This window comes from Bombus terrestris, chromosome 10 (assembly GCF_910591885.1).
Source record: "Bombus terrestris chromosome 10, iyBomTerr1.2, whole genome shotgun sequence".
Lineage (NCBI taxonomy): Eukaryota > Metazoa > Arthropoda > Insecta > Hymenoptera > Apidae > Bombus > Bombus terrestris.
This window is the reverse complement of record NC_063278.1, coordinates 16,427,471-16,453,461: the sequence shown is the minus strand read 5'-3', so window position 1 is coordinate 16,453,461 and position 25,991 is coordinate 16,427,471. Positions and strand designations below refer to the sequence as shown.

Below are 25,991 nucleotides of genomic sequence, written 5' to 3'. Positions count from 1 at the left end.
CAGGAAGAGAATGATTTACTTCCATAAGGTCAAACAACAGAAAATTCTGAGGCAAATTTGAAAAACAACTCTACTTTGTAATTTTTTCTTGAGGGATCTAATATAGCTTCTGAACAATTCAAATATGAAAACAAGATATTACAAGAATATTACAAGATAGTTTCTATACCATTCGTCGAGTAATTCTAAATTCATCCCTGAGAATCTAGCGACAGTACACGAGTACTATACTTTTATCCAGAAGCATATTTCTCAATTATTTGTAACAATTATTATTATTATTATTATTACTAATGGCATTTTATATAAGAACACTGGAAGCACAAATTATTTGCAAGATTATTGTCCATTATTAGATGTCACGTATCAATTGAATAATTTTACTGTCGTTAATAAAATGTTAATGAAATTTTTATGTTATTTCCAGATTCTGGGAATCTGTTTCGCTCAAAATCTTCGAGCGGACATATTCGCACAAAAAGCAAAGTGGCATTGACAATTTCGGGCCCCCACGGCGGTCTAGCATCTTATACTAATAGATGCTGATCAGTTGCGTTGATCGAACTGGAAAAGTCGTCGAAGATCTCGAGAACTAACAGACCTTTGACGTAAAAATCGACACAGTTCCACGTGGAAAGTGCAGGATTCAAGATCCAGACGTCCGAACCAAATCGACTAAAGATACAGATATTTTTTCACTCCTCAATTGCTGACAGAGTTACGAAGACTGCGTACTTCGACGAGCTTCGTGATTTCGCGCAAATACATCATTCATGATCACGTATAAATGTTTATAATTGAAGTTTCGACATTCTATCATCCAACGTTTATATTGCATTTTATAAATTGACAAGCGAATCGTCAAGCGACGGATCACGTTTAAAGGACGATCAAAGTTCCAAAGTTTCAGTGATAATTGCCATTATTAAATTATCACAGCAGCGTATCATTTAGTTTATAATGACGATATAGCTCAGCTTAATGCGGCAACTTGTTGCATATCCTCAACTAACTATTTCATTGCCAAAATGACACGAAGAAAACGGTGTCAAAGTTCCATCGCTGATTCGTTTTATTTCTGTAGAAACTTATGGCGAATTTTATGACAAACCAAAAACATTATCAAACCTTAGATTCTTACATTGCAATTGCAATTATTGCTCATCCTTATTGTTATACGTTAAGGGATTATTCGAGCTGATCGGATTGAACATTTCTTGCGAGTTTACGTGCTTTCAAATATTGCGAACAATGTATGTTTAATTGATGTTTTTGCCTACTTTATAATTAGGCTGAGGATTTTTATACATTTCTGTGAATAAGTACGCAAAAATGCACAGAATGCATATACCCAAAGTAGATTACTCGTTATATTTTTTAATAGATAAAACGAATCTCTATTGACTCTCTATTACCACGAAAATATAAATTTGCATAAAATCCACAGTCTATTTATACTCGCAACAATGACAAGTAGCGCGCTGTATTTTAGTTTAAGGCATTTTCATACATCATCGTTTCGTCGTTATAATACAACGGCGTGTGAGGAAGAAGAAAAATAAAAAAACTTGCTTTGAAGAAGCAAATCAATTGTAAAATACGATTCGTTCGAGGACTATAAAATGCGTAAATTAACAAATTGTCGAAAGTAATGCGTGTATTTGCAGCGAAAAGAGTGTTGTTCAACTTATCAGTAGACTGCGGATTTTTGTGCAAATTCAAGTGTTCCAGAATACAATTAAAAATGTAGAACTTGGGAGGAATATCAGTTTACATACAAAGTATTATAAAAAAGCCCTATGCTTTGGATATCTTACATATCTTTTCATATTACGTGCGTTCTGAGCGATTTTACATTTTCAAATGCCCCATAAATGCATAAAGGTCCGCAGTCTACCCATCAATTTTCTCAAACCTTTCGCAAGCCATTCTCGTATTTCACGGTCTACTGGACGTTCCTTGATACTCGGTTTGCGTCTATCATAATTATGATTTGAGCGAACAAGGCGGAAAAGGACGTTGCCTCGGACTTTTCCGATTCTTCGTCGAGATTAATACCGTTCTTCTGTTCTTGACGAAGGGAAAGTCGATGAGTTCGGATAGGGCGCGTAGAAACGAGAGAAAGGGACAAAGAACAGAGAGCAGAAGAGACAAATAAAGCAGAATAATGCCTGCTCGGTTTACGAGGAACGGTGTGTCGAGGCATTAAAGTCGATTGACGTGATGTCGTGGGGGCGCGGTGAACATGACTGAGCTCACCGCACAGCAAATTCTTGTGGCATGGCCACGAGAGTAAAAGCCATATAACACGCAGGTATACAATAACCTTCTGTTGCTCCAATTGATCGTTAAAACGGTTGCTCGAGCCACATTGAACATATTGATCCTGTGCTACATGCCGACACGTTCCCTCCATCGGTAGGCCAGGTGCCTGTCGTATCGTATATGCTGCCGTCACGTGGCCGAATTATATCGACAAGAGACAGTAGCGGTGCTAGTTGCTCTATGAATTAAAAAATATTGGCCCCTTAATTAATGTGGACCAGTATGCAGTACGATTCGTTCATTAACTGCCAACGTTACACTCTGACACATCCTTTCTTCATTTTTTGGTAAACAGGGCAAATATGTGTCAGAGTATCTCGACTAACAGCGAACACATGCAGTGACTAGTAGTATATGTATATATTCACTGATTCACTTTTGTATTTTGCCTTCTAAAATGCCGTATCTTTTCCTTTTGCGTTGATTCTGTTTTACCGACTTAATCCACTGATTCGTATAATTTGGTTCCTAAAGTTAGTTTTACATACTTTTCTAGTTTCCCGGCTGTACTTTTCTCCTTTATTTTCTCTTTTTCTTTGTTATTCCTCGTTCAAGCAGTGTATTTTTATAACAGCGCAAGTACGTTTAAACAGTGCGTTTTCCTTCTCGGATAGATAAAAATGGTTTGCGGCTCTAAAACAACAATGCCATGCTTGTAAATATTCAATGTATAGATGCATACATTTGTACATACAGAGTGTTCTAGTTTTTTTTGGGAAGACGATGCTAGCGTGTTTGGCAAGTGAAAATAAGGAAAATAAGTAAATGCTTTACTGAAAAGATAACTAGATTGCGGATTTATATGCTTCTATGGGAAACTTTAAAGTGGAGAAATATATAAAATGCAGGTAATATATAATAAATGTTCAAAGTGAAGTAATTGTTATCTTTTATGGGTAAAACAGATGTTTATGTAGGTTTCATTGCCTTAGGTATGTAAATAAACATATGAAATCGCATACAAATCCACAGTCTAGTTACAACAAATATACAGAATGATAATTGGTAATTGCTTCCTTTAAATGTAATAGTTAAACGAACATTAGTGTAAGCACTGGATGAATTAATTTCTTGAGTTCCAAGATAGGCTATTCCGCTGTTGGGCTTTTATTTAAAAGATAAAATTTATGCGACAAGAATCAATACGCGCAAAAACTGCTACAGAAAAAGTTCATAATGTATTCACTGAATTGAAAAAGAACCAACAAGAAACTCGCAATGCAAAAATGTTTGTAGTTCAGTAATTTCAAGTAGAACTAACATAAATTCCGCGAATCTGTTTCTACTTTATCGAATGAGAAACTGGAGCGTTGTTACTTCGTAATCTTGTTACAACTTTTCAAAAAATTATTTGTGACGCTATGTTTAGAACTCATAGATTCTTCGCAGCGTATGCTCGCATCGTTTTGCAGAAAAACTGAGACATTCTATATATCTGTAAACGTACCAAACGGAGCGTTCGTATCTTTTGCGATCCTAATTCTTACGCGAACGAATGAAGAAAGAAGGAAAAGCATCAAACTCTCTACGCTAAAAGACAAAATAGAAAAATGCATAGGTACTAAGGCGAAGTAAAAGAATGTTTAAAAATTAAAAAATTAGGATCTTTGTAAGAAATATCCAACTTGTTTCCTCGAATTTTAATAATTTCCAGATATAAGTTAAATTAACTAAACTGAACAATAAATTATAGTTGTTCATAAAAAGGAACCACTTGTTATTCCTTGAATTAAGATCGATTATTTGCAAAATTAAAAGAAGAAATGTTATCGTTTACAGGAAATCAATGTTGCTAGAAAAGAGTAGCGTACTCGTTTTACACGATGTTTGACTGTTGTTCAAATAACAAGGAAGGAAACATATTATACATTATGGATTAGGTTTGGTGTAAACCAGGCTTGTAGAGTAAACAATACTTTAAAAGATATACAGGGTGGCTGGTAACTGGTGGTACAAGCGGAAAGGGGGTGATTCTACGCGAAAAAAGAAGTCGAAAATATAGAATAAAAATTTTTCGTTTGACGCTTTGTTTAAGAGAAAATCGACTTTGAATTTTCGCTCGGTACGCGTGCACTTTATGGCGTGGAACCATATTAGATCAATGAAGAAATCGTAAGTTGCGAGTCGCGTACCGAGTGAAAATTCAAAGTCGATTTTCTCGAAAACAAAGCCTCAAACGAAAAATTTTTATTCTATATTTTCGACTTCTTTTTTCGCGTAGAATCGCCCCCTTTCCGCTTGTACCACCAGTTACCAACCACCCTGTATATTTCCAGAAAATAGTAATAATAATGAAAGAGAGAATACAAATATAAAGGATACTTGCGAGAATGACAATCATATCGAGATATAAAAGAACAAAATATAACTTACAATGTCTTGTAATATTATATTAATTGCGTACGTGTTTGAATCGTTTCTCACACTTGTAACTAAAACAGTTAGTTTCAATGAACATATGCAATAATTCTAGTCCGTCCGTTTGGTACATCAATGTCGGATATGAATTAAACCTTTTAATTGATCGTAATAACGGGACGTGTCGGCACCACACATTGGTCCAACTTGTGTGTAAATTCTCGAAACTGCAAATTATTTGGTTGAGACGTTTAAAAAAAGGGTGAAGGATCGGGAAATAAATCAATGAAAATACGTCTGAAAATTTGATCGGTTGTCGAAAGATTGGTCTTTATGTATAATTTAGCGAAGGAACAACAATTATATGAAAGTATCGAGTCCAAACTAGTGATAGCATTTAAACATAGCAAACAGCGGCTGGCCCGCAAACTTGGTGTTTTCAGTTTCAATGAAAATACTGTTTCATAGAGCGGAGTATCAAGAGATATCTTTGATCTTGATTTTCTTGTTTCCCGAAATAATTTTTATACGAATATGTACATATGTACATATACATTAAGATGATTCTTAATCTTACAAATAACTGATCGAACGAGAATTATTTCTCTCTCATCTCGCGGAATTGTTCTAATCTGTGATATAATAATAAATGAGCCGTTTATTGCCAAATCGGTTAACTCGACGGAACAGAAAGTTGAAAATCTTGATGAACAACGATCAAGTAGTTTGGCATTAAAATATCGAAAATTTTAAAGAGAGGGTATAACCACTTTGATCTGTGAACGACTCAATAATTCGCCTGGATAATTCAAACACGATTGGATAAGAATAAAGTGTACTCGAAAAGTATCCAAATTTAAACAATATGATATTTTAATACATAATCCATACTCTTTCACTGCGTTATTCAGAACTTTTAGTGCTTCTACTGTTTTTAAATCTTTCTTAAAGCTATAGCTATAAGACTTTTAAGCTAGACTGACGAGCCCAAGGCTGAAGTATTTATGCGTTTTATTAAAAAGGATTATGGAAATCTAGAAGCGATATTAATTGCAAATTGTGATACCGTTTGAATAAAAGGACTTCCAAACTACTACAGTTAAATTTGGAAACTTTTGGAATACATTTTGTAACGTTTCGATCGAACTTATGGCGTTAAAATGATAGTTCTTCATAGATTACAATAATTCCGGTGCATGAGAGCAAACGATTTCCAATGAAAGATAAGAACCAAGTACATCGTACGAGATGGTCCGTACAAAATATTCTGAGTTGTTTTCCAGAGGATTGTTAGACATAGTTGCCACACATTTTCTATTTAATAATTCACCTAATTTAATATTAGCGGATGAAGAAAACTCTGTCGTTAGATGATCCTAAAGAGAAAATAGTACCGTGACTGTGATAAGAGAAACAATGGAAGAAGAGAAGAGAGAAAAGAAGAGAAAGAGTGTGTATGCATTTGACCACAACCTGCCAGTGAACTCATCTGTTAGGCTACCTACTATAACTGAAAGCGATACAGTAAGATCACAAAATCGGCCAGTGGTTAAACTTCACAGTTTTGATAACCACAATCGATAATTTGAAATGTATTGGGCTCATAAGGAGCCTAGGGCTTCGTTTATGATCAGTCAGGGGGTAGATATCAACTGTAGAATTACTTCTTCCTCTCTAAAAAGAAAAATAGTCTCCTTATTTGTAATTTCTATTCCGGTTTTATGACTCATCGTACGACACGTTGAACTAAGTGATATCAAAAATAGATTTAAAAAAACATACGTGCAGCATACACACCCACTAGTTGCGTCTAGATCAATAGACAGGCGATATCAACTCTAAAACTGTTCCTTCCTCTCTAAAAAAAAGCATGTCTCTCTATTTATAACTTCTATTCCAGTTTTATGACTCATCGTATGAAACGTTGAACCGAATGATGATAGAAACTGATTTTTAAAAAAATGTGTGTGTAGCACACACATCCACCAGTTGCATCTAGATCAACTGGCGAACCTATCTGATGCTTTATTTTATGACCTCGTTATGTCGTTTTCATCTACTATACTTTAGACATTGAGGTAGTAAAAGTCAAGGTGAAGGACTGTATATAAATATAGAAAGGAATAGTAGGACGAGTAGGAGAATTGTAACTTCAGTCTTTTCTTTAATGAAATGACATAGACATTTTCATATGTATTAATTTGTAATAATTTCATCCTATAAATAATTAAAAGAATGAAAGAGTGGTTCATTGGAATTTGATTTTAATAAATGTTTAAAATGCTGTTTTATCAGATTTATAACAACAATTGTTTCCACACTTGTGAATTATTATTGTTACGATTCTTATAACTGTCCTTCATTGCATAGAAAATAAGAGAAGTTCGTATATCATATCATCTGTTTCTCATTTTATGTGTTTTCTATAATTTATACACCGACGATGAGTGATGCGTTATTTAGAAGTATAAGAAATGTTCCTAGGACTATAAAAAATTTCATTTTCCCATAAATTGCGAAACATAAGATATGAAACAGCGATATAACGATACATTTTAAAACCAATAAAAGTTTCTATATGTATGTATGTCCAATAGCACGTATTATACTTAGCAACTTAGGTAATATTGAGAAATTGTTGTAAATTTCTACAAAACTGCTTCGATACTGTCCTATAGTACAGTAGTATTCCGTTCTCTGAAATCTTTTCTTAAATTGAAGGAACAGGAAATGGAAAAGAACGTCCATTTCACTCTTTGGAGAACTCATTCGTTCTCTGAAAGTATTCGGTGAATCATTAAACGTTCAATAAAATATTTCCTTCTATTAATCCTCGAGAAGATAACTTGCAATACTTTGCGCGGATCATCTAAAATTGAAAAGGCAGAATCATCTAAAATTTAACAATCGTAAACGTGTTGGCCGTCTTTTGATTCAGATATACATATATGCTATGTATAGCGTAAAGGCTTAAATATTTTATACTATTGGATCCTGTGTTCAGATACAGTACATGAAATGTATCTCCAAATTTTTGTATAGCTGGTCGCATTGTGCTAGTTAGGTTGGTTAAACATTCGTCGAATCGTAATTAACATAGCAATAACTCAAAGAAGAATATTATCGTTGTTTGCTCATAATGCATTCATAATTCCGATGCATTAAGAATAGTTTCTACTATAACGCTATGATGATAATACGTGATGTTAAATAGTCAGATTTCTCAAGTATACTAAGTTAACTGACGATTGCAATTTCTGCCACGCTGCGGACGCAGTGGACCGGAGTTAAAGTGGGCAGAGCCTTTGTAACTCTCAATTATACAAAGGAGTCATACAGTGATAATATTTTACGAAACACGCATATTTTATATAGTTAATTCGTTTATTGATTCTCGACGTCTCATTATAAAAATCTGTCACGTATCTAAAACTGTTTTGTTAATTAAGTAGCTACCTATTAAGATCCGATTCTATCTATGTACTAAATAAAGTATTTTAAATAGTTTGAGAAACTTAAAATTACAACCACAACATAGAAATATAGTTTCTATAAAATCTGATTGACATATGGACTCATTTATAATTCTTTTAACAAGCGAAATGTTATAACGAAGCTCTTGATCATTCCGTACAATCGAATAAGCAAAAGAAGACAAATTGTGCGCTTTGTATCAGCATCAGCATATACATGTATCTTGTAAACTATGCTGAATGCAACGACTAATTAAAACTTCGTATAGTTATGTATATTAACTTAATTTGCCAACCTGATCCGATATTCTTCGCAAGATAGTTATCTTTGGAGAAAGAATATACGGATCATGTAATAAGTATATGCGTATTTGTTTAAGTTTCTCTGACGTATTATTAACCCTACTGCGGTTCTCCGATTTTTACGGCTCGTCACTATGTCGACGGATACAAACGCTTTCAACGTTTTAGGAAAATTTATAACATAATATTCAAAGAAGGAATTTGCATATCAGTAACGATTGTTTCATGTTTCTTCTGAACTGAGGAAACTTTTTAACGCTGGAAGTATACAGGATCGAGACGAAGATGAGCCGAGGGACGCAAAGTAGAGTTAATAATAGGTGTACAAATGAATAATCCAATGAAATGAGTAATCTGCAGTGCTCAAAGTCCAAAGCTCAGAGCTGTATATCGAAAAAATACCGCAGGTAGTTCGATCAAAGTATTTGTCGCTGCCTCTTATAACTTCAAGCCACCTATTTAGGCAAGTGATGAACTCCATCACGAGAAAATGTGTCTTTAGATTCATAATAGATTCATTTATAGAATTTACATTCATCATAGAAGATCCGATCGTCAGGACACTGATAAAGGACGACGTTCTGCGCAGTTGCTGCATGACGACGCTAGGCCACGCGCTGCTTCCGCGACGAAACACATCATAAGGAGTCTCGGATGAGTCTCTAAATGTTTGCTTTTCGTATTCAAGCAATTTAGTCCCCACCGAGATCATTTGCGTTACTTACGTTACACGTAGTTTACGTATATGAGCTTGGAATATTCGTATCTTAATATTAATAAATTGATAATATTTAATATATTATAATCAGATCGATATGTTACAGCTTTTCAAGGATGAGCGTATGACCCTGCAAATCGCTATTGCGCGATTGTGTAATACTACGTCACATGAGAATGGGAGACAGTGATTCACTTTCAGGAGTTTTCTAATGAAGACTGTTCTCGGTTCGCCAAATAGTTAATTAATTAAATAGTAACAAAAATGGCATTGCCACGATACGTGATCTATCAATCCTGACTTTCATGACCACACTGGCACTTAGGGTCGTTTATTATACCTGTCCGAGCTGATGAGATGCCCAGGTTGTAATGACCTGACCTACACCTATTGGTTGCCATTATAATTTCTCGTTTTTAGTTTTCCTCCGCATACTATGATTTGGCCTTTTGGTCATGGAAATGAAGAAAAACAATTAAATCCTTTGGCAATTAAAAACAGTTGAATCCTAAGCCTTCTTCGGCGACGATCTCATAGGTGCTTCCTTTTGCTACCGTCTTAACGTGTTCCTTGAGATTTCCAATGGGAATTTTGGCTCGGCTGCATCTTTTCGGGATAAGCAGCTAGCTTATTCACTAGACATTATTTCTTCGGATTACCATCGGTTCTGATATATGCAACACGCCTCATGCACATTCAATTAGCGGATGAAACAGAAAAACGACACAACGATCGGATCTGGTCCGAGGACACAGCATTTTTCGCTGATGAAATTCAGCACTTGCCTGATGGATGGCTTGAACTAATAGAAAGCTAAGGTTTGATACTTTGATCGCATAACTTGCTGTATTCTTTTTCAACAAATTTTCAATTTCACTGACAGTTTTGGATTATTCATTTATACATCCGCCAGTTATTTTGGTTTGAAGAATTTGCTTCGAGTGATCATCTAAGGGTGCAATTTCTGGTATTTTTATTTGTAGTAGTCAAGTATGGTGTAACTCCAACACGTCGACCGTTAATATGTATTGTGCATTTTTCCACAATGTTATAAAAAAAGCGGTCGCTGCAATGGCCAACAGAGAAACATTAATTTTCTGTGCTTTAAAATACAAACAACATAAACATATTACATGATAGGATTACATGTACTTTTTATGTCAGCCAAATATTTATGTATACTCATTTTTTATGAATCAACGATTCGCAATCGGTACTAGATGTTTGAAAAGAATAAATTGATTTTTCATAATCCTCTGTACATGTGGTACATCCTCTTTGTATCGTAAATTGGTCTGTATTTGCTGAAATGCTATAAGTGTTACTGCTTTTTATGTTTTGATAGGAAACCTAATAAATTAATTATCGTGTATTAAAAGTGGAACAATGTCAAAATTAACGATGATACTAGCGAAACTTATGCTGAAATTTATGATAGCTTTAGGAACATCTAAATAATGTACAATATGATATTTGAACCTATATCAAATTTGGTAGAAGAAAAGGAAGAAAATTTGATTTATTTCAAATTGAGTAGAGAAAATATTCCATTTCAAATCTAAATACACATCGATTTCACGATTTTATCGTGTACAGGATTTTTAAATGAAAGTACATCCATATTGTTGATAATGAAATTAATTATTTATCATCTTTTTTTAACCGAGAAAGTATCCTATATACATAAGCTTTATGTTGCATTTTGCATTCAATTCTTTTCGCAATAAATAATTTCTGGTTATAAATTTCTTCTTTATTGTCTATATTAAATTATTAAAGCAACTTTCGTTTAGCCCTCTAACTTAAATTTAGCAAAATCAAATACCTTTTATGCATGTAAGACGACTCAGAAATTAATTTATCTTCATTTTTCAATTTGAAATTTTATTTATATTTTCGTAAATTATCATACTTTAAGTCTCCAAGATAATAATTTTTCACTTTCGATTTATTTCTATATAAAGATTACTGTACACAAAATCTTATGACAGACCAGAAGAGGAAAATTTCTTCGTATAGTTTTATCTCCCACAATCATTGCCTTGGAAAAAGTGAAGGAAGAATGTTTATGAAGATCATGTAAATATTGTATATGTATTTAAGAATAAAGGAATAGGTAACTGCTTGACCAATACGAATAAGGTGCGAAAGACTGTGTGATGTGGAACTCTATCCTAAAGTAAGGACTAATTAACACTAATAATTTTGAAAATTACATAAAGTACTCGTGTCATTATTATACAAAAATTAAAGCAAACAAATCATCGTGCCAAATATTGAATCACAGTTTCGGTTGTAAATTAATGTGATACCCTCTAGGATTATATATACTTACAAATTTGATATTATTTTCTTTAATAAGTCATCCTATATAGAAATTTGTAGACTCCCTCTTCCCTGTCATAAAATTGAATTATGTAATTAGTCGCATTTCGTACGAAGTAAAATAATGGAAAAGAAGAAGAAAACGCAAAAATGTATGTTTCCTATACGATATCTAGCTTTACTGTCATGTTATAAATAGAAATTTACGAAAAGAAATGTAGAAATGTATTCGAAACATTATTATATTTGACCGGAAGCCTTTAACACGTGAAACTTTTATTCGACGTAATTAATTGAAATAATACTAATATTATGCATTCCTTTTATTGTGTTTAAGATATATTTCTGGTAAATATCAATAAATTATTTACATGTTACTGTTTAAAAATTACATTTCCTCCTATTCATAGCGTACAATTTAGGTGGAGATTATAAAAAAAATACATTCTTTTAACGCTCTATGCATATATAATATAATAACTATATGTGACTATGAAACTATAAACATTTATCAGTAGCTTTTGGATACGGAACCTTTACTACAAATATGGTCATTATTACCGAGAGTTGAAGATCTTGTAAGCATAAATCTATGAATATACAATTATTAAACAATCATTAAAGGAGTACATTATTTTTAAAACGTGAGTTGTTAGTCGATAAGCCTTTAACTATAGTTAATGTGCTTACAGGTGAATCAATATGAAGTAAATATAACAATTTCATTAACAAAAAGTGAAAACATATTTTTCTCACTGTATGTTTCCATCATATTATGTAATTTACAATAACATTAATTACGATAACTTGTCATATTGAAATTCACGTTTTAATGTTTCTTTAAAATTTGACTTAAAACTATAACTATAACGCACTTATCTCTCACAAAATAATAGGTATTCCTCCACTGATTGTATAGAAACATACTAACAAAGTTATGTTTCTTTTCCCACAAATACTTGGTACAGTAAATAATTTTATGAAAATGTCATGCCAATGTACATAAAGGTCCAATATTAGTACAATATACCAGTAAACATTTCCTTCCAACTCTGCATGTCGAATTTAGTATTGGAAAAAAACGTTACTGCTATCAAATTCGTTGTTTTGTTGCGTGGAATATTGTTTTCGTGTCAAAAAGTTGTTTGCTTCAACTTCCGGCCGGATAATTCTTTCTTCATCTTGATAATCTGAAAATATATTGAAGATATTAAACCATTTCATTGGAATTGTACCATTTCTCTCAAAACGTAGTACATAGTTCTATCATCTTTAATTAAATACGTACTATTTCAGTATTATTTTTCTCGATTATGATAATACTTGAGTGTACTGTAATAAACTATTTTCTGTCCATTCTCATGTGTTAACACTAAAGCGAATAGAAAACTTTACAACTGCGATTTATATCGTTCCGAATATACGTGGAATATGATTATCACGCATTGTCCAATTTACGTATGAAGGATACTAATACTTCAATACATAATCGCCTTTGTAAATTTATAATATAATTTCATTAATCTGGTTGATTTTGTCACAACAGAAGAAATCCATAAATTAGAGAATTACTTATAAAGTACATACGTATCGCATTCTTTCTATAAATTGCATCAATTTATAATATAATTTCATTAGTCTGGTTGATTTTGTCACAACAAAGAAACAAGGAGAGAACCATATTCACAAAGAAGAAACCCATAAATTAAAGAATTACTTATAAAGTACATACATATTGCATTATTTCTATAAATTACATCAATTTATGATATAATTTCATTAGTCTGGTTGATTTTGTCACAACAAAGAAACAAGAAGAGATCCATACTCACAAAGAAGAAATCCATAAATTAAAGAATTACTTATAAAGTACATACGTATCGCATTATTTCTATAAATTGCATCAATTTATAATATAATTTCATTAGTCCGGTTGATTTTGTCACAACAAAGAAACTAGAAGAGATCCATACTCACAAAGAAGAAATCCATAAATTAAAGAATTACTATAAAGTACATACGTATCGCATTCTTTCTATAAATTGCATCAATTTATAATATAATTTCATTAGTCCGGTTGATTTTGTCACAACAAAGAAACTAGAAGAGATCCATACTCACAAAGAAGAAATCCATAAATTAAAGAATTACTTATAAAGTACATACGTATCGCATTCTTTCTATAAATTGCATCAATTTATAATATAATTTCATTAGTCTGGTTGATTTTGTCACAACAAAGAAACTAGAAGAGATCCATACTCACAAAGAAGAAATCCATAAATTAAAGAATTACTTATAAAGTACATACGTATTGCATTATTTCTATAAATTGCATCAATTTATGATATAATTTCATTAGTCCGGTTGATTTTGTCACAACAAAGAAACAAGAAGAGATCCACAAGAAGAGATCCAGAGATTCACAAAGAAGAAATCCATAAATTAAAGAATTACTTATAAAGTACATACGTATTGCATTATTTCTATAAATTGTATCAATTTATGATATAATTTCATTAGTCCGGTTGATTTTGTCACAACAAAGAAACTAGAAGAGATCCATACTCACAAAGAAGAAATCCATAAATTAAAGAATTACTTAAAGTACACACGCTGTCATCACACTTTTAATGGATATTTGCGTTTAATAGGACAGATTCTACAGATAGGTCTTATTCTAAGCTTTAATAACAAAAGAAAAAAAACTAAATAGATAAACCTTCAGTATCTATCATAATTCGTGTGTATTATTAACATTAAAAGAAACAAAGTTGTCGTTGGTAAAATATTTCTTGTACGAAATAAATAAATAAAGAAATAGATCTCTGGTAAACTAGCAGTCGTTAGAAAGTTACAGGAATTTAGCATCGATCTTTCCATTTTCAGGAATATGGAGGAAAATTGTAGGCAATAATTTATAAATAATGACATAAAGAGATACGTCATTAGCATACGCGTAATACCGAAAATGAGTTTATGAAATATTTGTGCTGCTAATCGAAAATGTACCAAGAAGAATGCATACATACATATAATTAGTGGGCATGTTTCCTGTTTAATTATTCATTAATGCATTCGTAATAACGATTTTTTAATAACTAATTTTTTAACCATAAAAATGTTTCTTAGCATTTCACAGATTTGCGCCCATCATTTTCCTGTTCCTCGCATCACCTATACAGAATACATCGTCTTCTTATAATAATTTCTATACTATACTGTACCATGGTATACTGTATTATATTATATGTACATATTTATATTTTGCTACTGTTAACTTTCATGACTTTAACAGTCTACTGGATTTTCATGAAATTTCAAGAAAATTGTTGCTAAATCCTTAAAAAACATAATAATACGATGACTCGATGGTTTTAAACTATGTAGATGAAAGTATGTACGTATATACATGCACAGGGTGTTTCATTTATCCTGTCCTCTTCAATATCTTCGTCACCTTTGCAGATACGAAAAAATATACGAGGAAAAAGTTGTTCGCTATAGGACGACAAATATTACGATTCGTGCTTCTCCCCTTCAACTAACGGACATCATATCAAATTTTTTTTGTAAATTAATACAAATTTAGGACAGAAACAAGAAATTATTCAATTTGTTAATTCCCTTTAAATTATCTTGAATTTTCTACTCAACATCCCTTCAAGATCAACGTGTCTACACGTTTGAAATCCATCTTTTATCAGCTATGACAATACGATGATAAAAATGTGCCATTATTTTACAGAAACCTTTAATGACCTTGAAAACTCGAACAAGAACGATGTTAAAGAGAAAAGACGTAAATCAGGATATTTGCTGTTCTAAACCGAACAACTTTTCCCTCCCATTCCGTTTCGTATCCGCAAGAGTAACAAAGATATTAAAGTGGACAGGATAAACGAAACACCCTGTATACGTGGTCGTTTATTAAGTCGTTCGTTTGTAGTATGATTAAAGATACAGATGCGATAAGCACAGTAATAATTTCCTACTTGAGGAGTCTGAACAGGAACAGATATCATTAATAACGCAATCTAATTTGCTACAACAATTGGTTAAGCATTTGTAGAAATAAAACGGTAAAATGAAGAAGAAGAGAATCTTCAATACTGTTATTAACTTCTTGCGAATCATTTATATTCTCACGTGACTATCGCCGGATATATTTGAATGAATATTAAATTATAAACATTTTTGTACTACTGCCATTACTGTTAATTCTCTACACCTTTCTTTACCTGTGTATTTTAACCTTTTGTCATACTAATTTACAATTATATATATATGTAATATACTAAACAATGCGTATTTTGAAATGTAACAATTGTAATTGATTAATGTACATATACATACATAAAACTGTATACTACTCTCTGCGTAATAATTAAAACGTTGCTGTAACATTTTCTATCGGTAAATTAATATTTATACTTATATTGTCATATAAACTAATAAAAAATTACAATAATTGTGATCTACGTAATTCTATTTAAAACACAATCATGTTAGGCATTCAAATAACGCTTTCGTGTAACAAATTTCGTTTTTCGTTATTTTTTTCGATCTTTTAGAATCGAAGAATATAGAGTGGATCCCTGATAACATTCTCGCGCCGCTTTCGAGCGAATTTCGTGCCTAATTTTCAGTTATTAGCATTTATCCACGGTATCCTCTCGTTATCCAGGGGCTACGCCGCGATTTTTCGCATAAGTTTCTTATAATCCTAAGTTTAGAATTTTATGGTTTTATAATACTTCGTAAAGCATTATGCGCTATAAAAATTACGAAATTCCGTGGAATAATAGTTAAATGATTCGTTTAATTAGTTTCAAATAAAATTGTAATTTCATATATCTCAATTATGAAAATGTGAATTTTTTAAACTTTTTTTATTTTCGTTTTTGTACTTTTAAATCGATTATTAATTATACATATATGTATATCATCGACTATAGATCCGTAATCTCACTCAGGAACTCGTAACACGAATTATCGATAATCAAAACAATCAAATTGCGTCCAATGAAAACAGTACTTATTGATGATAATGGTAAGAGATAAAAATACAGAGAGGAAAAAGATCACAAAAATCTTGCATCTGTGGATAGATATACATATATCGGCCAAGGACATCAATCTTAGCAAATGTACTGAAACTAAGGCTTAAAACTAACTTTGCAGGTATAAATTAACAACAATTAAAAATCAGGCTTAAGGGTAACCTTTAAAACTTTCGACAAAAAATAAGTTCCCCATTGTCCCTCACCGACCAACGATCGTGTTTAAAATTAACTTAATCTAAATTTTAGAACTAAAACCTACTTGTAAGCAAAGCTAGACTAAAGGTAGATATTAAAGAGATACTAATCTAAAGTACAACTTTAAGTTATATTCGAGCAAAATTTTTTAACTAAAACTATAAACGCTTTGGCAAACCAGTTGCTCTATTTAATAATTTAATATTTAAAAGGATTATATAAAAAAGCTTTCAACTTTTCCTTCTAAATTAAACAATGCATCTTTGTAGAAAAAGCGCTCACAAAACGGACCTAGTCTAGATATATTTATCTCGGTCCCGGGGCACCCCCGTTGAGAGTCAGGCGGACCACCATGGGGTTTTAGTCGATATAGTCCTACACTACCCCGTCACTTCCTAGAAGAGCGGTGGGGTGTCCATGAGGATTTCCCCATGTATAAAAAAAAAGATATATTTATCTTGAAATCTCAATTAAAACTAAAACGCACCTATACCACGATGTTCTTGCGATGTCCCACGATGTCTCACGGTGTCCCACGGTACTCCCGCAGGGGTGTGTCAGAGAAGTCTAGATTACCGAAAGAGTAGTTCTTATGATAGCTTAGATTAAAGTAGTTCTTAGCTTGATATCGTATCTAAATATTAGTACTCGGAAATATTATTATATCTGTCATTTTACAAATGCTAATATATTTGTGATATTTTTTAAATGTATATTATATTGGTTTCCTAATATTTACAATAGTATTTCGAGCTATTAATATTTAAGAAACAATACCAATTACCGGCACCCTTACACGGGGAGATAACTACGCTCGGGTCCAATTATAAGTATATCAAATGAGTAATTGTAATTTTCCATGAAAATCTATCCTACGTTGTACTAGATCTTTCTTGTTTTAATTTAATGCAGAATTCGAGAGAAGGGATAGGATAGATTACATAGGGGGTTTTTGACACAGATAACAATTACTGATAAGCGAAATATAATATAAGCATGTTTAACACGTTGACGTTGGCGCCCGAATTCACTGTCTGCCTCGTGGGGCGACGCTGGGTTACTACCTATTTTGTGAAATATATCACCGCCCCTCGGGACAGACACGTGCGACCCGTCAATGGGTCGCGCCGGCGTCAACGTGTTAAATATACTTATATTATATTTCGCTTATCAGTAATTGTTATTTGTGTTATCGGCAGCAGAATAAGTAAAACTATTTGATAGTAGAGAAGTAGCATGTATTGAAATTTATTAATTAGGACCTCAAAGTATTGAAAAGGCTTGTAGCATACCTGATTTTAATATGATCGTAATTTGTATTTATTGTGATATGATTATATCTAGATATATGCATGAAAGCGCATAGATCGTTATTAAAATATAGTGCACAAGTCAGTGACACCTATTTGCAAAATATGTATTCCTTATATACCTGATGGCATAAACTTGACAAGGTACCAGAAGGTTTGCTGATATCGTAAGAAGTAGTTTTTCCATTATAACGCAAACAAATTTAATAACTTTTTAACTTAACTAGTTTATTACAAACTATTTTCAATTATACATTTTTAATACTTTATCCGACCACTAAAATAATAACTTGTTATATGAAAATATTGTACATACATGTATATTGTACGAAGCTCTGGAATATGCATATAAAGAGAATACTATATGCAAAAAATATATGATACACAGATCATGTACAATATACAATTTATCCAAAATAAAAAATACTTATTTAAGATCCTTTAATGATAAAAAGACTAGGTTCCATTTATTTATCTATTTTCTATAAAAATATGCATTTACATAAATATCTGTTGTGCCTAATTATTATATTTTCTTTATATATTGTATACGTTTAATTCAAATAATTAAATTATGAATTTTATATAAATTATTTGCGACACTACTTAATTATAATTAATATAATACAATATAAAATAGGACAAGATAAGAATACGTATCTGTGATCCAGATTCTATCTCAGTGGAAAATATACAAAGGCATTAATATCTTTTCGGGTGATACCATCTTTGAAAAATTTATCATATATATTATAAAAATTTATTTTTTATATAAATATTAAATTTATATAATTTATATAATAAGAATAAGAGACATCATTAACAAAGATTTTGTCTATATTAAAAGCATTTTTTTTCTTATCAACGAAAATTATTAATAAAAGACTTATTACTTCAAAAGTACATACTTATAACTAAAGAAGAATTGAATGGTTTTATTCTGTTATTTTAAAAATGGATCATTAACATTCATAAAAAAGAGAACAACTTCATTGGAGATACTGTTACGATCAAGTATCACAAATGAGAAGAAGTTACGATTTGTACGATATTAAATCTGCATTTATCTTTATTTCGGCACTGGTTAAACATGTATCTTTTAAAAATCTAAAAAATTAGTAAGAATGATAATTTATTGCAAGCTATTGATATACTTCTGATCTACAATTGCAGTAATACATAATTTATACAACTATTTTATTGAATATTTAAATAAATTATAATACATACATACATACTAATATATCAGATATATTATTTTGGTTTACTGGTTGCTAGTTCTTGGATACATTTCAATATTTCTTCAGATTTTAGATTTTGTAGAGACACACGATGTTCTACCCCAAGTTCTAGAATATAATATTTTAGAAAATGTATTATTATTAAAGAAAATAAGCACTTGGAAATATAGAATTAAATATATCAGATTAGTTCAAGTTCTGAAAAGATTAATTATTGTTGAATGTGATATTCTTAAGCCCATGCTTTATCGCCATGGAGGAAATTTTAGGGTGCAAGGTAAAACAAATTTCTCGTAACAAGGGAGATTGCAACAGCATAGGAAGATGCTAATTATGTTCCAGTGAAACAGTATTAAAAACGAATATATAACAATCTAAGGAAGATTAAAATCATTTGCGGCTTGTGTAGAAGATATACATGTGGAAAGCGCAGCAAAAGGATCGATAACTTGCAAACAATGCGAAATAAATACATCATCAGAATATAATGATATATAGCAAATGTAATATCAATGTGTATTATGACATATATTTTATATATTTTGATTTGATTTAAATATCACTTAGTCCGATTTTAATATGCTAGGCAAAATTATGTTGTACAGGAAGTAAACACAACATGGCCTATTGCTGGTAGACTGGGTTTTAAGAACTACATATCCTTGTAATGCAAGGATTAAACATTACGCACATACATTAATATAAAATAATTATTGTAGAATTTACCATATCGTGCATATAAAACGGGTTCCGTGTCAGAACATTCCCTAATTAAAACTGGAAATTGTGGATTACTTCTTTTAAGCGGCACGTATTGTTGTTTGATAAAGTCTCTAAAAATATAAACAGGTTAGAGGGCAATATAATCAATTATGATTGAAATTGTATATTGATTAAAAAAGATTAATAAAAAAAGTACAAAGATGGTACGTTTTACATAATTAATTTCGCTATTACCTGACACCTTGACTAGATTTCGAGGTTTGACATAAAAGAATTCGTAACTCTTTCAACTGAGGTCCAAACTTTATTGCAGCCATTTTTAGATATATAGCACAGCCCCTAGCTACGTAACCACAACGTATATAATACGATCGTGCTGTTACGTTATTGCGTCAACTTAATTGTAATACGTACCTTAATATTGTCTCCTATGTGAAACTATCCTTAGGGTATGTGCGCTAGTAAAAATAAATAAATTACGTACGTACAGCAGCGTAGTCGTGGCGAAAGAAACAAAAAGAAATTGATAACAAATCTATTGATTAAAGTCAAAATTATTTATTAGTGATAATTATAATCGCTCTACGGATTTGTCATAAGAAAGAACATTGTCAAGGCATAAATCAGTCGCTTTGCTACATGATAAACTCCAATAAGAACAATTTTTATTAGTATTAGTTAATAACAATTTTTCTTATTGGATCATAAATAAATCGCGTATTTTTTATGTAAAATCCGAAGACATAAATAGACGAAAGAATAACAGGCTAGTCTCTGATATACCACCGTAGAATAATTTCAATAGTTTTTTTAATATATTGTCGAAGCATGATTTTGAACAGCTTTTTAAGCTAATCCACGGACAACCCTAATTTCTGAGATATTCGCATAAAGCTGTTGCTATCACTACAGTGAATTCTGTCTACAATTGTGCGTTCGTAATAGCGTATGCATCGATTTGGTTACTGACTGTCTTTTTTTTATACGCTGTACGTGTTTCTTACAAGCGTAAAATTTGTAATAGCTTAAAGTTTTTCTCAATTTATAAATAGCTTTTAAAATACTGTCATTTTGTCTCAGAATTTAATTCGTTAAAGTTTGTGCTCGTTCTAAACCATTCGGTAGTTATTAGGTTTGCTTAATTTAAAATTTACAAGCACGAGTAAAATGCTTTAACTCTCTATGGGCAACAAACCAGTCTGAAATTCCTCAAAGTATATTTCATATATCGAATAGGTAATATGCAGTAAGGTATAAAATAAACATGGAAATTAAAGTTAATGTACAATTGCAAGAACTTTAACTTTTATCATTATGTCTTGAAGGAAGAAGTTACGATTAATACAAATATATCAAACGTGAAAGTTACAACTATGTATTTAAAAATACAAGTATTTAAGAATATATGTGTATATATATATACATATATATAAATAAAGAATAAATTACCACTTCATCTTCAACTGTAAGGAAGATTGGATTAATAGAATTATATTAATTGTTCAAAAAGAAATTATCTTTATTGTGGGACATACTATCATTTTTATAATTACACAAAGAAGCAATTTCAACCATGTGTATATATAACTGCAACTATTCACAGCCCTGTGATAAATACGTAAAATTAAAAGCAGAATTCAAAAAGTTCAATACCACTAACAAAAATATATCTTGCACATAAATCAAAATTCAAAAACTCGAAAATCGACAAGGTATCTATATATGTGGTATATTATTCGCGTATCATCGACCACCTGTCGCATATTCATATGTATCAACAATACATATACATGTATGCATACGCATTACGTACGTACATACGTACGCATATATATATGTACAGCAATGATACGCGTATCATTGGTTAAAAATTACTGTCATACTGACTCGTTTAAACGCAAAGGTAAGAAATCATTAATATCCTTATGATTTATACGATATAATATATCATATATTTTTCGATATTTTTTAACAAAATTTTAAACATATATCTATTATAAAGTCAATTTGAATTTTTATACATATTTACGCCATTTAAAACTATAGATTCTATAATATGAAACAAATTTTAATTTACTCTTTATAATATTTTGTAATACAAATGAGACATTCAATATTTTTCTAATTCTCTGTCAGTAGTATAGGTTCGCGAATATTTTGTATATTCGTATGAACTCACATCGTGTTCCAAAAGTAGATAAATAATACCTGATTGGCCATTAACGTAATTTTCATAAATGAGAATATATTGACACTTGTTCGGCCCTTTTAAGTATTAATATAATTCAGGGACGCTCGATTTGACTCTCGCGGGAAAAGGGCGCCTGCCACTGCTTGACGACAAAGCTGCGGACAAAACCTGCAAGTGACATCAGCAGTCAAAATAAAACAAAGATATTGTTGAATAAAAATTTATTATATCATCCTCGGAATAATCTTAAACGTACGATGTAAAATACTCCTAAAACTTAACGATTAAGGAAATAATCTTGTAAGAATTTCAATTTTTACATCCTACTTATGTAAATGAATCTTTATTTAAGTATTTATTCAACTATTAATCATATAAACATGATCTTTCTCACTTTACCGAAATAAAGTAATAGTAATAGTAAAATAGTAATAGTTATTTCTGTAATAACTACTATTATTTGAAATTTTTGCAGGTAAAAAATTTTATTTGTAAAAACCTGGAACAAATGCAACTTGATCTTCAAAATTTTTATACGATGTATTAATTAAAAAATTTCATTATAATCTTGCACGATCTCTACATTTAGCAGGATTGCTCCCCATGAAAGTGTTACTTTCATACCTGCTAATCTCTGTGTAAGTATAAAATGTATCTATAATAGGTTCAGCAGCTCTGACATAATAGAAAACTAATGGGTACAACTAACCAAAATAGCGTATACTAAAAGAAAAACTATAGAAGTATATTTGAAAATATTTATTGGGTATTGTAACAATAAAAAAAGTGTTCAAACAAAATATTAAAAATAACATCATCATCATCAATGTATTTGATATATATTAATTGCACACTATCCTTTTGTCATGTAGTTTGAACTTTATCCTATTTGAGGAACGTCTGTCTTAACTGCTTTTCTCTGCTGCTAATTCTTTACATTACACGTACCTTATTATATTGTACATGACGATTGACAATATCGCTTGAACTGTCACACGTCGATCTGTATATCACTGTCTTCGGCTTCGCTTTCGGTACTAATCATAGCATCTTCTCCTACTAACAAGGCTGCAGGTAGATTTTGTGGAACATTGTCGATATCTAATCTCGGAGTTGAATAAACATTTAATACTTGAATCGTTGTTGGAGAAGTTGAAAGGCATTGTGACACTGATCCTAAAGGATCTGAATTTAGTGTGTCACAATCCAAAGAAGTCGATAGTTGTAATTGTAAGTTATGTAACTCAGGTATATGCGGTCGAATCTAAAATGTAAAACAATATACGATATAACCAATTACACTATTTTAAAAAAATAACTTTGGAGATACAATTTAATTAATTTTATTGATGCTATAATATTGTAATTTTTCTACCTTCAACCCATCTGCTGTATGAGGATTTCTACAACCCCTGCATCTACATTCAACGCAAGGTTTACTTTCAACGTAACAAGGACAACGTTGACCACAACATGTTAATTTCCCAGGTATTGCTGTAGCATTACCACATCTACATCCTTTTCTTTTACTTCGAGTAGAATTTGATCTTGGTTTTTTAAAAGCTGATGACTGTTTGAAGTCAAATAAATTCGTTACCCTTTAACTATTACAGAAAATTGGACTAAAGTAAGGATTATAGATTAATGCAGACATAAGTATTTAATGAATAAAAAACATAATATGTCATAAAATGCAATGTAAAGTTAATATCTGCATCAATCTTAGTATGGGACCTAGCAAAATATATATTCAAATTTAAACTAGTGTTAGTCTTGAAATATAATAAAGAATGTTAATTGAATATAAGCTACGTTATTAAGTGTTATACAAATCTAGAAATATGATTGTACCTTACAAGTAATATTAACGAGGATGCACGTCATTTAGCATTTAAATAAAAGTTATAGTGCAATGTAAACTTCCTGTAAGGCATAATATTAACCGAATATCTATTGAAATTACTTTGCTGCCCTTTGAAGATTTTTTCTGAGAAGGGGTCCCATATTTAAGGTGGGAAGATGGAATACATTTTACCCCTCCTACAGAGCTGTGTGAATTTCCATCCATATCCTGTTGTCCTACTTCTGTATCATCTGTAGCTGCTGCTTTCCGTTTTATTGTTATTTTGTTACCAGATCCAGCATACATCACAGAGTATATCGAAGATCCATTTGATACAGTACGAATGGCAGGTGACTCTACAAATACATAAATAAGTTTCTCTACATAAACAAATATATCTTTCTGCTTTCTTATATAATTAAAAAACATTTTAATAATGTGACAAATTGAATTAAGAGATAATATAATATTTACAATATTTTAGAAAAATATTATGATTGACTGATTACTTTTTTCATTTTTTCATTTTTTTTCTATTCTAATATTTCATATGTGTAGAATCTTTTTTTTGAATAAATCAATAATAAGTAAACCATGACCTTTTTGATTCAGAATGACTTTCTAAACACATAGATAGAACTATTCAATATTTTTTTAGGATATCCTGCATCAGGGTAAATCAGTTAATGTCGAAACTGCTTCTGATATTATAAAAATATATATCAAGGACAAATTGTTATATTAAAAATAAAGAATCTTATTCATTATCATAATATTTTTGCTTTTCTTTTTTTTTTTTAATTAAATAACTTCCTTAAATATTATTTGATGTAGCAAAAGCAATAAGGACATTTAAAATTTTAATAAATTTAAATAAATTTTAATAAAAATATAATGGAAGGATCTAAAATATTTGAAAGGACATTTAATAAAAAAAATTATTTTTTTTTATCATTATATGCATAGTTTTAAACACTATAAATTTCAGTTCTAAAAATTATTTGTCTTTTAGTTGAATATCCTAGAAAGTATAAATAACATTATGATACAAATAATCTTATATGATTATAACAAAAATAATATACTATACCAGATATACTTTGTGACACTGCTTCAGAATTTTGTATAGTATTTCCTTGAGTTTGAGTTGAGGTAGTACTTGTATAAACACATGGTAAAATACTGTACGCAGATTTTGATAGACCCGCCGTACTTTTAAATTCATCTTTAAAGCCAGAACCCTCTTGTATGAGTTCCATCAGGCTACTAGCACCGATAGCTGATGCATTATTACCTGTTTTATTGGAGGACACTGAAAGTATTAAACTTCGATAAATGTTTGTATTTGTCAAGTATTCACACAATTTCTTATAACACTGTAACAGTATTCGTAATTGAACATTTTCAACATATTTGTCATAATCCTTGCACCAACCACATGACGGTTTCAATTTTTTACGTCCACCTCTACAACCACGACACACATGATGTTGACAATTAGTTTCAGTTGGTGTATGAGGTTCGATTAACAAATTTGAACACACAGTACAACTTAAACTTTGTCGCAAGTAGGGAACTAGCCTGTATAAATCTGTCCATGAATTTGGATCATCGGTATCCGCTTGTAAAACTAACCGACACGTTGATACGTAAAGACTTGTGGCATTCATCTTCCTTTTTTGAAGTCTCTTAAGAGCCCCATAAGCAATATGTATAGTTATATCGGAAAGTTAATTAAACAAACAGAACATATTCACTACACACAAAACAAAATATCCGCCATATTTAATTTTCTTTCATTTGTATTTATAGAGGGCTCTCTCTGAATTACTCTGACTGCAAAGTATTGCTAGATGGGAAAATCTCTTAATGAAAAATTCCTAAATAGCTATTAAAAGATTTAATAAAATTAATAATGGC

At 31.0% G+C, this 25,991-nt stretch overlaps 3 protein-coding genes and 2 long non-coding RNA genes across 14 annotated transcripts in view; 3 read left to right on the top strand and 2 right to left on the bottom strand.

Moving 5' to 3' along the window:
• LOC100645644 (tetraspanin-5) overlaps window positions 1-10,429 on the top strand; it is a 123,442-nt gene extending 113,013 nt beyond the window's left edge. For all 3 annotated transcript variants that reach the window (XM_003398556.4, XM_012313150.3, XM_003398557.4), the window contains one exon: window positions 428-10,429. In XM_003398556.4, the coding sequence (XP_003398604.1) occupies window positions 428-496 (69 nt within the window). In that variant the 3' untranslated portion in view covers window positions 497-10,429. The remainder of the gene's footprint in view (window positions 1-427) is intronic.
• Window positions 10,430-11,868: 1,439 nt separating this feature from the next.
• LOC100645955 (NADH dehydrogenase [ubiquinone] 1 alpha subcomplex subunit 2) lies at window positions 11,869-20,380 on the bottom strand. Of its 7 annotated transcripts, none has more exons than XR_007225499.1 (5): window positions 20,272-20,380; window positions 20,041-20,147; window positions 19,304-19,422; window positions 17,251-17,330; window positions 11,869-12,692 (listed from the first exon to the last, which is right to left on the bottom strand). XR_007225499.1 is itself a non-coding variant. In XM_048409508.1 (4 exons), exons 1-3 carry the CDS (start codon window positions 20,352-20,354, stop codon window positions 19,328-19,330), a joined length of 285 nt encoding a protein of 94 aa, XP_048265465.1. In that variant the 5' UTR covers window positions 20,355-20,380; the 3' UTR covers window positions 11,869-12,692; window positions 19,304-19,327. The 7 variants fall into 7 exon arrangements, 5 of the variants coding, with proteins under 5 accessions (XP_048265465.1, XP_048265466.1, XP_048265463.1 ...); XR_007225500.1 differs by having other exon boundaries at window positions 19,308-19,422; XM_048409508.1 differs by lacking the exon at window positions 17,251-17,330.
• A 1,155-nt stretch (window positions 20,381-21,535) lies between these two features.
• Window positions 21,536-25,879, bottom strand: LOC100645455 (E3 ubiquitin-protein ligase MSL2). Of its 2 annotated transcripts, none has more exons than XM_020864825.2 (5): window positions 25,162-25,879; window positions 24,192-24,427; window positions 23,604-23,798; window positions 23,177-23,492; window positions 21,536-22,396 (listed from the first exon to the last, which is right to left on the bottom strand). In XM_020864825.2, exons 1-4 carry the CDS (start codon window positions 25,739-25,741, stop codon window positions 23,220-23,222), a joined length of 1,284 nt encoding a protein of 427 aa, XP_020720484.1. In that variant the 5' UTR covers window positions 25,742-25,879; the 3' UTR covers window positions 21,536-22,396; window positions 23,177-23,219. The 2 variants fall into 2 exon arrangements, with proteins under 2 accessions (XP_020720484.1, XP_020720485.1); XM_020864826.2 differs by having other exon boundaries at window positions 24,264-24,427.
• On the top strand, window positions 21,798-22,942 carry LOC105666187. Its single transcript, XR_001099080.3, has 3 exons — window positions 21,798-21,940; window positions 22,327-22,528; window positions 22,704-22,942. It is a non-coding gene; the product is annotated as an uncharacterized LOC105666187 (long non-coding RNA).
• On the top strand, window positions 23,587-24,147 carry LOC125385828. The gene is made up of 2 exons (XR_007225501.1): window positions 23,587-23,716; window positions 23,842-24,147. It is a non-coding gene; the product is annotated as an uncharacterized LOC125385828 (long non-coding RNA).
• Window positions 25,880-25,991: the final 112 nt, after the last annotated feature.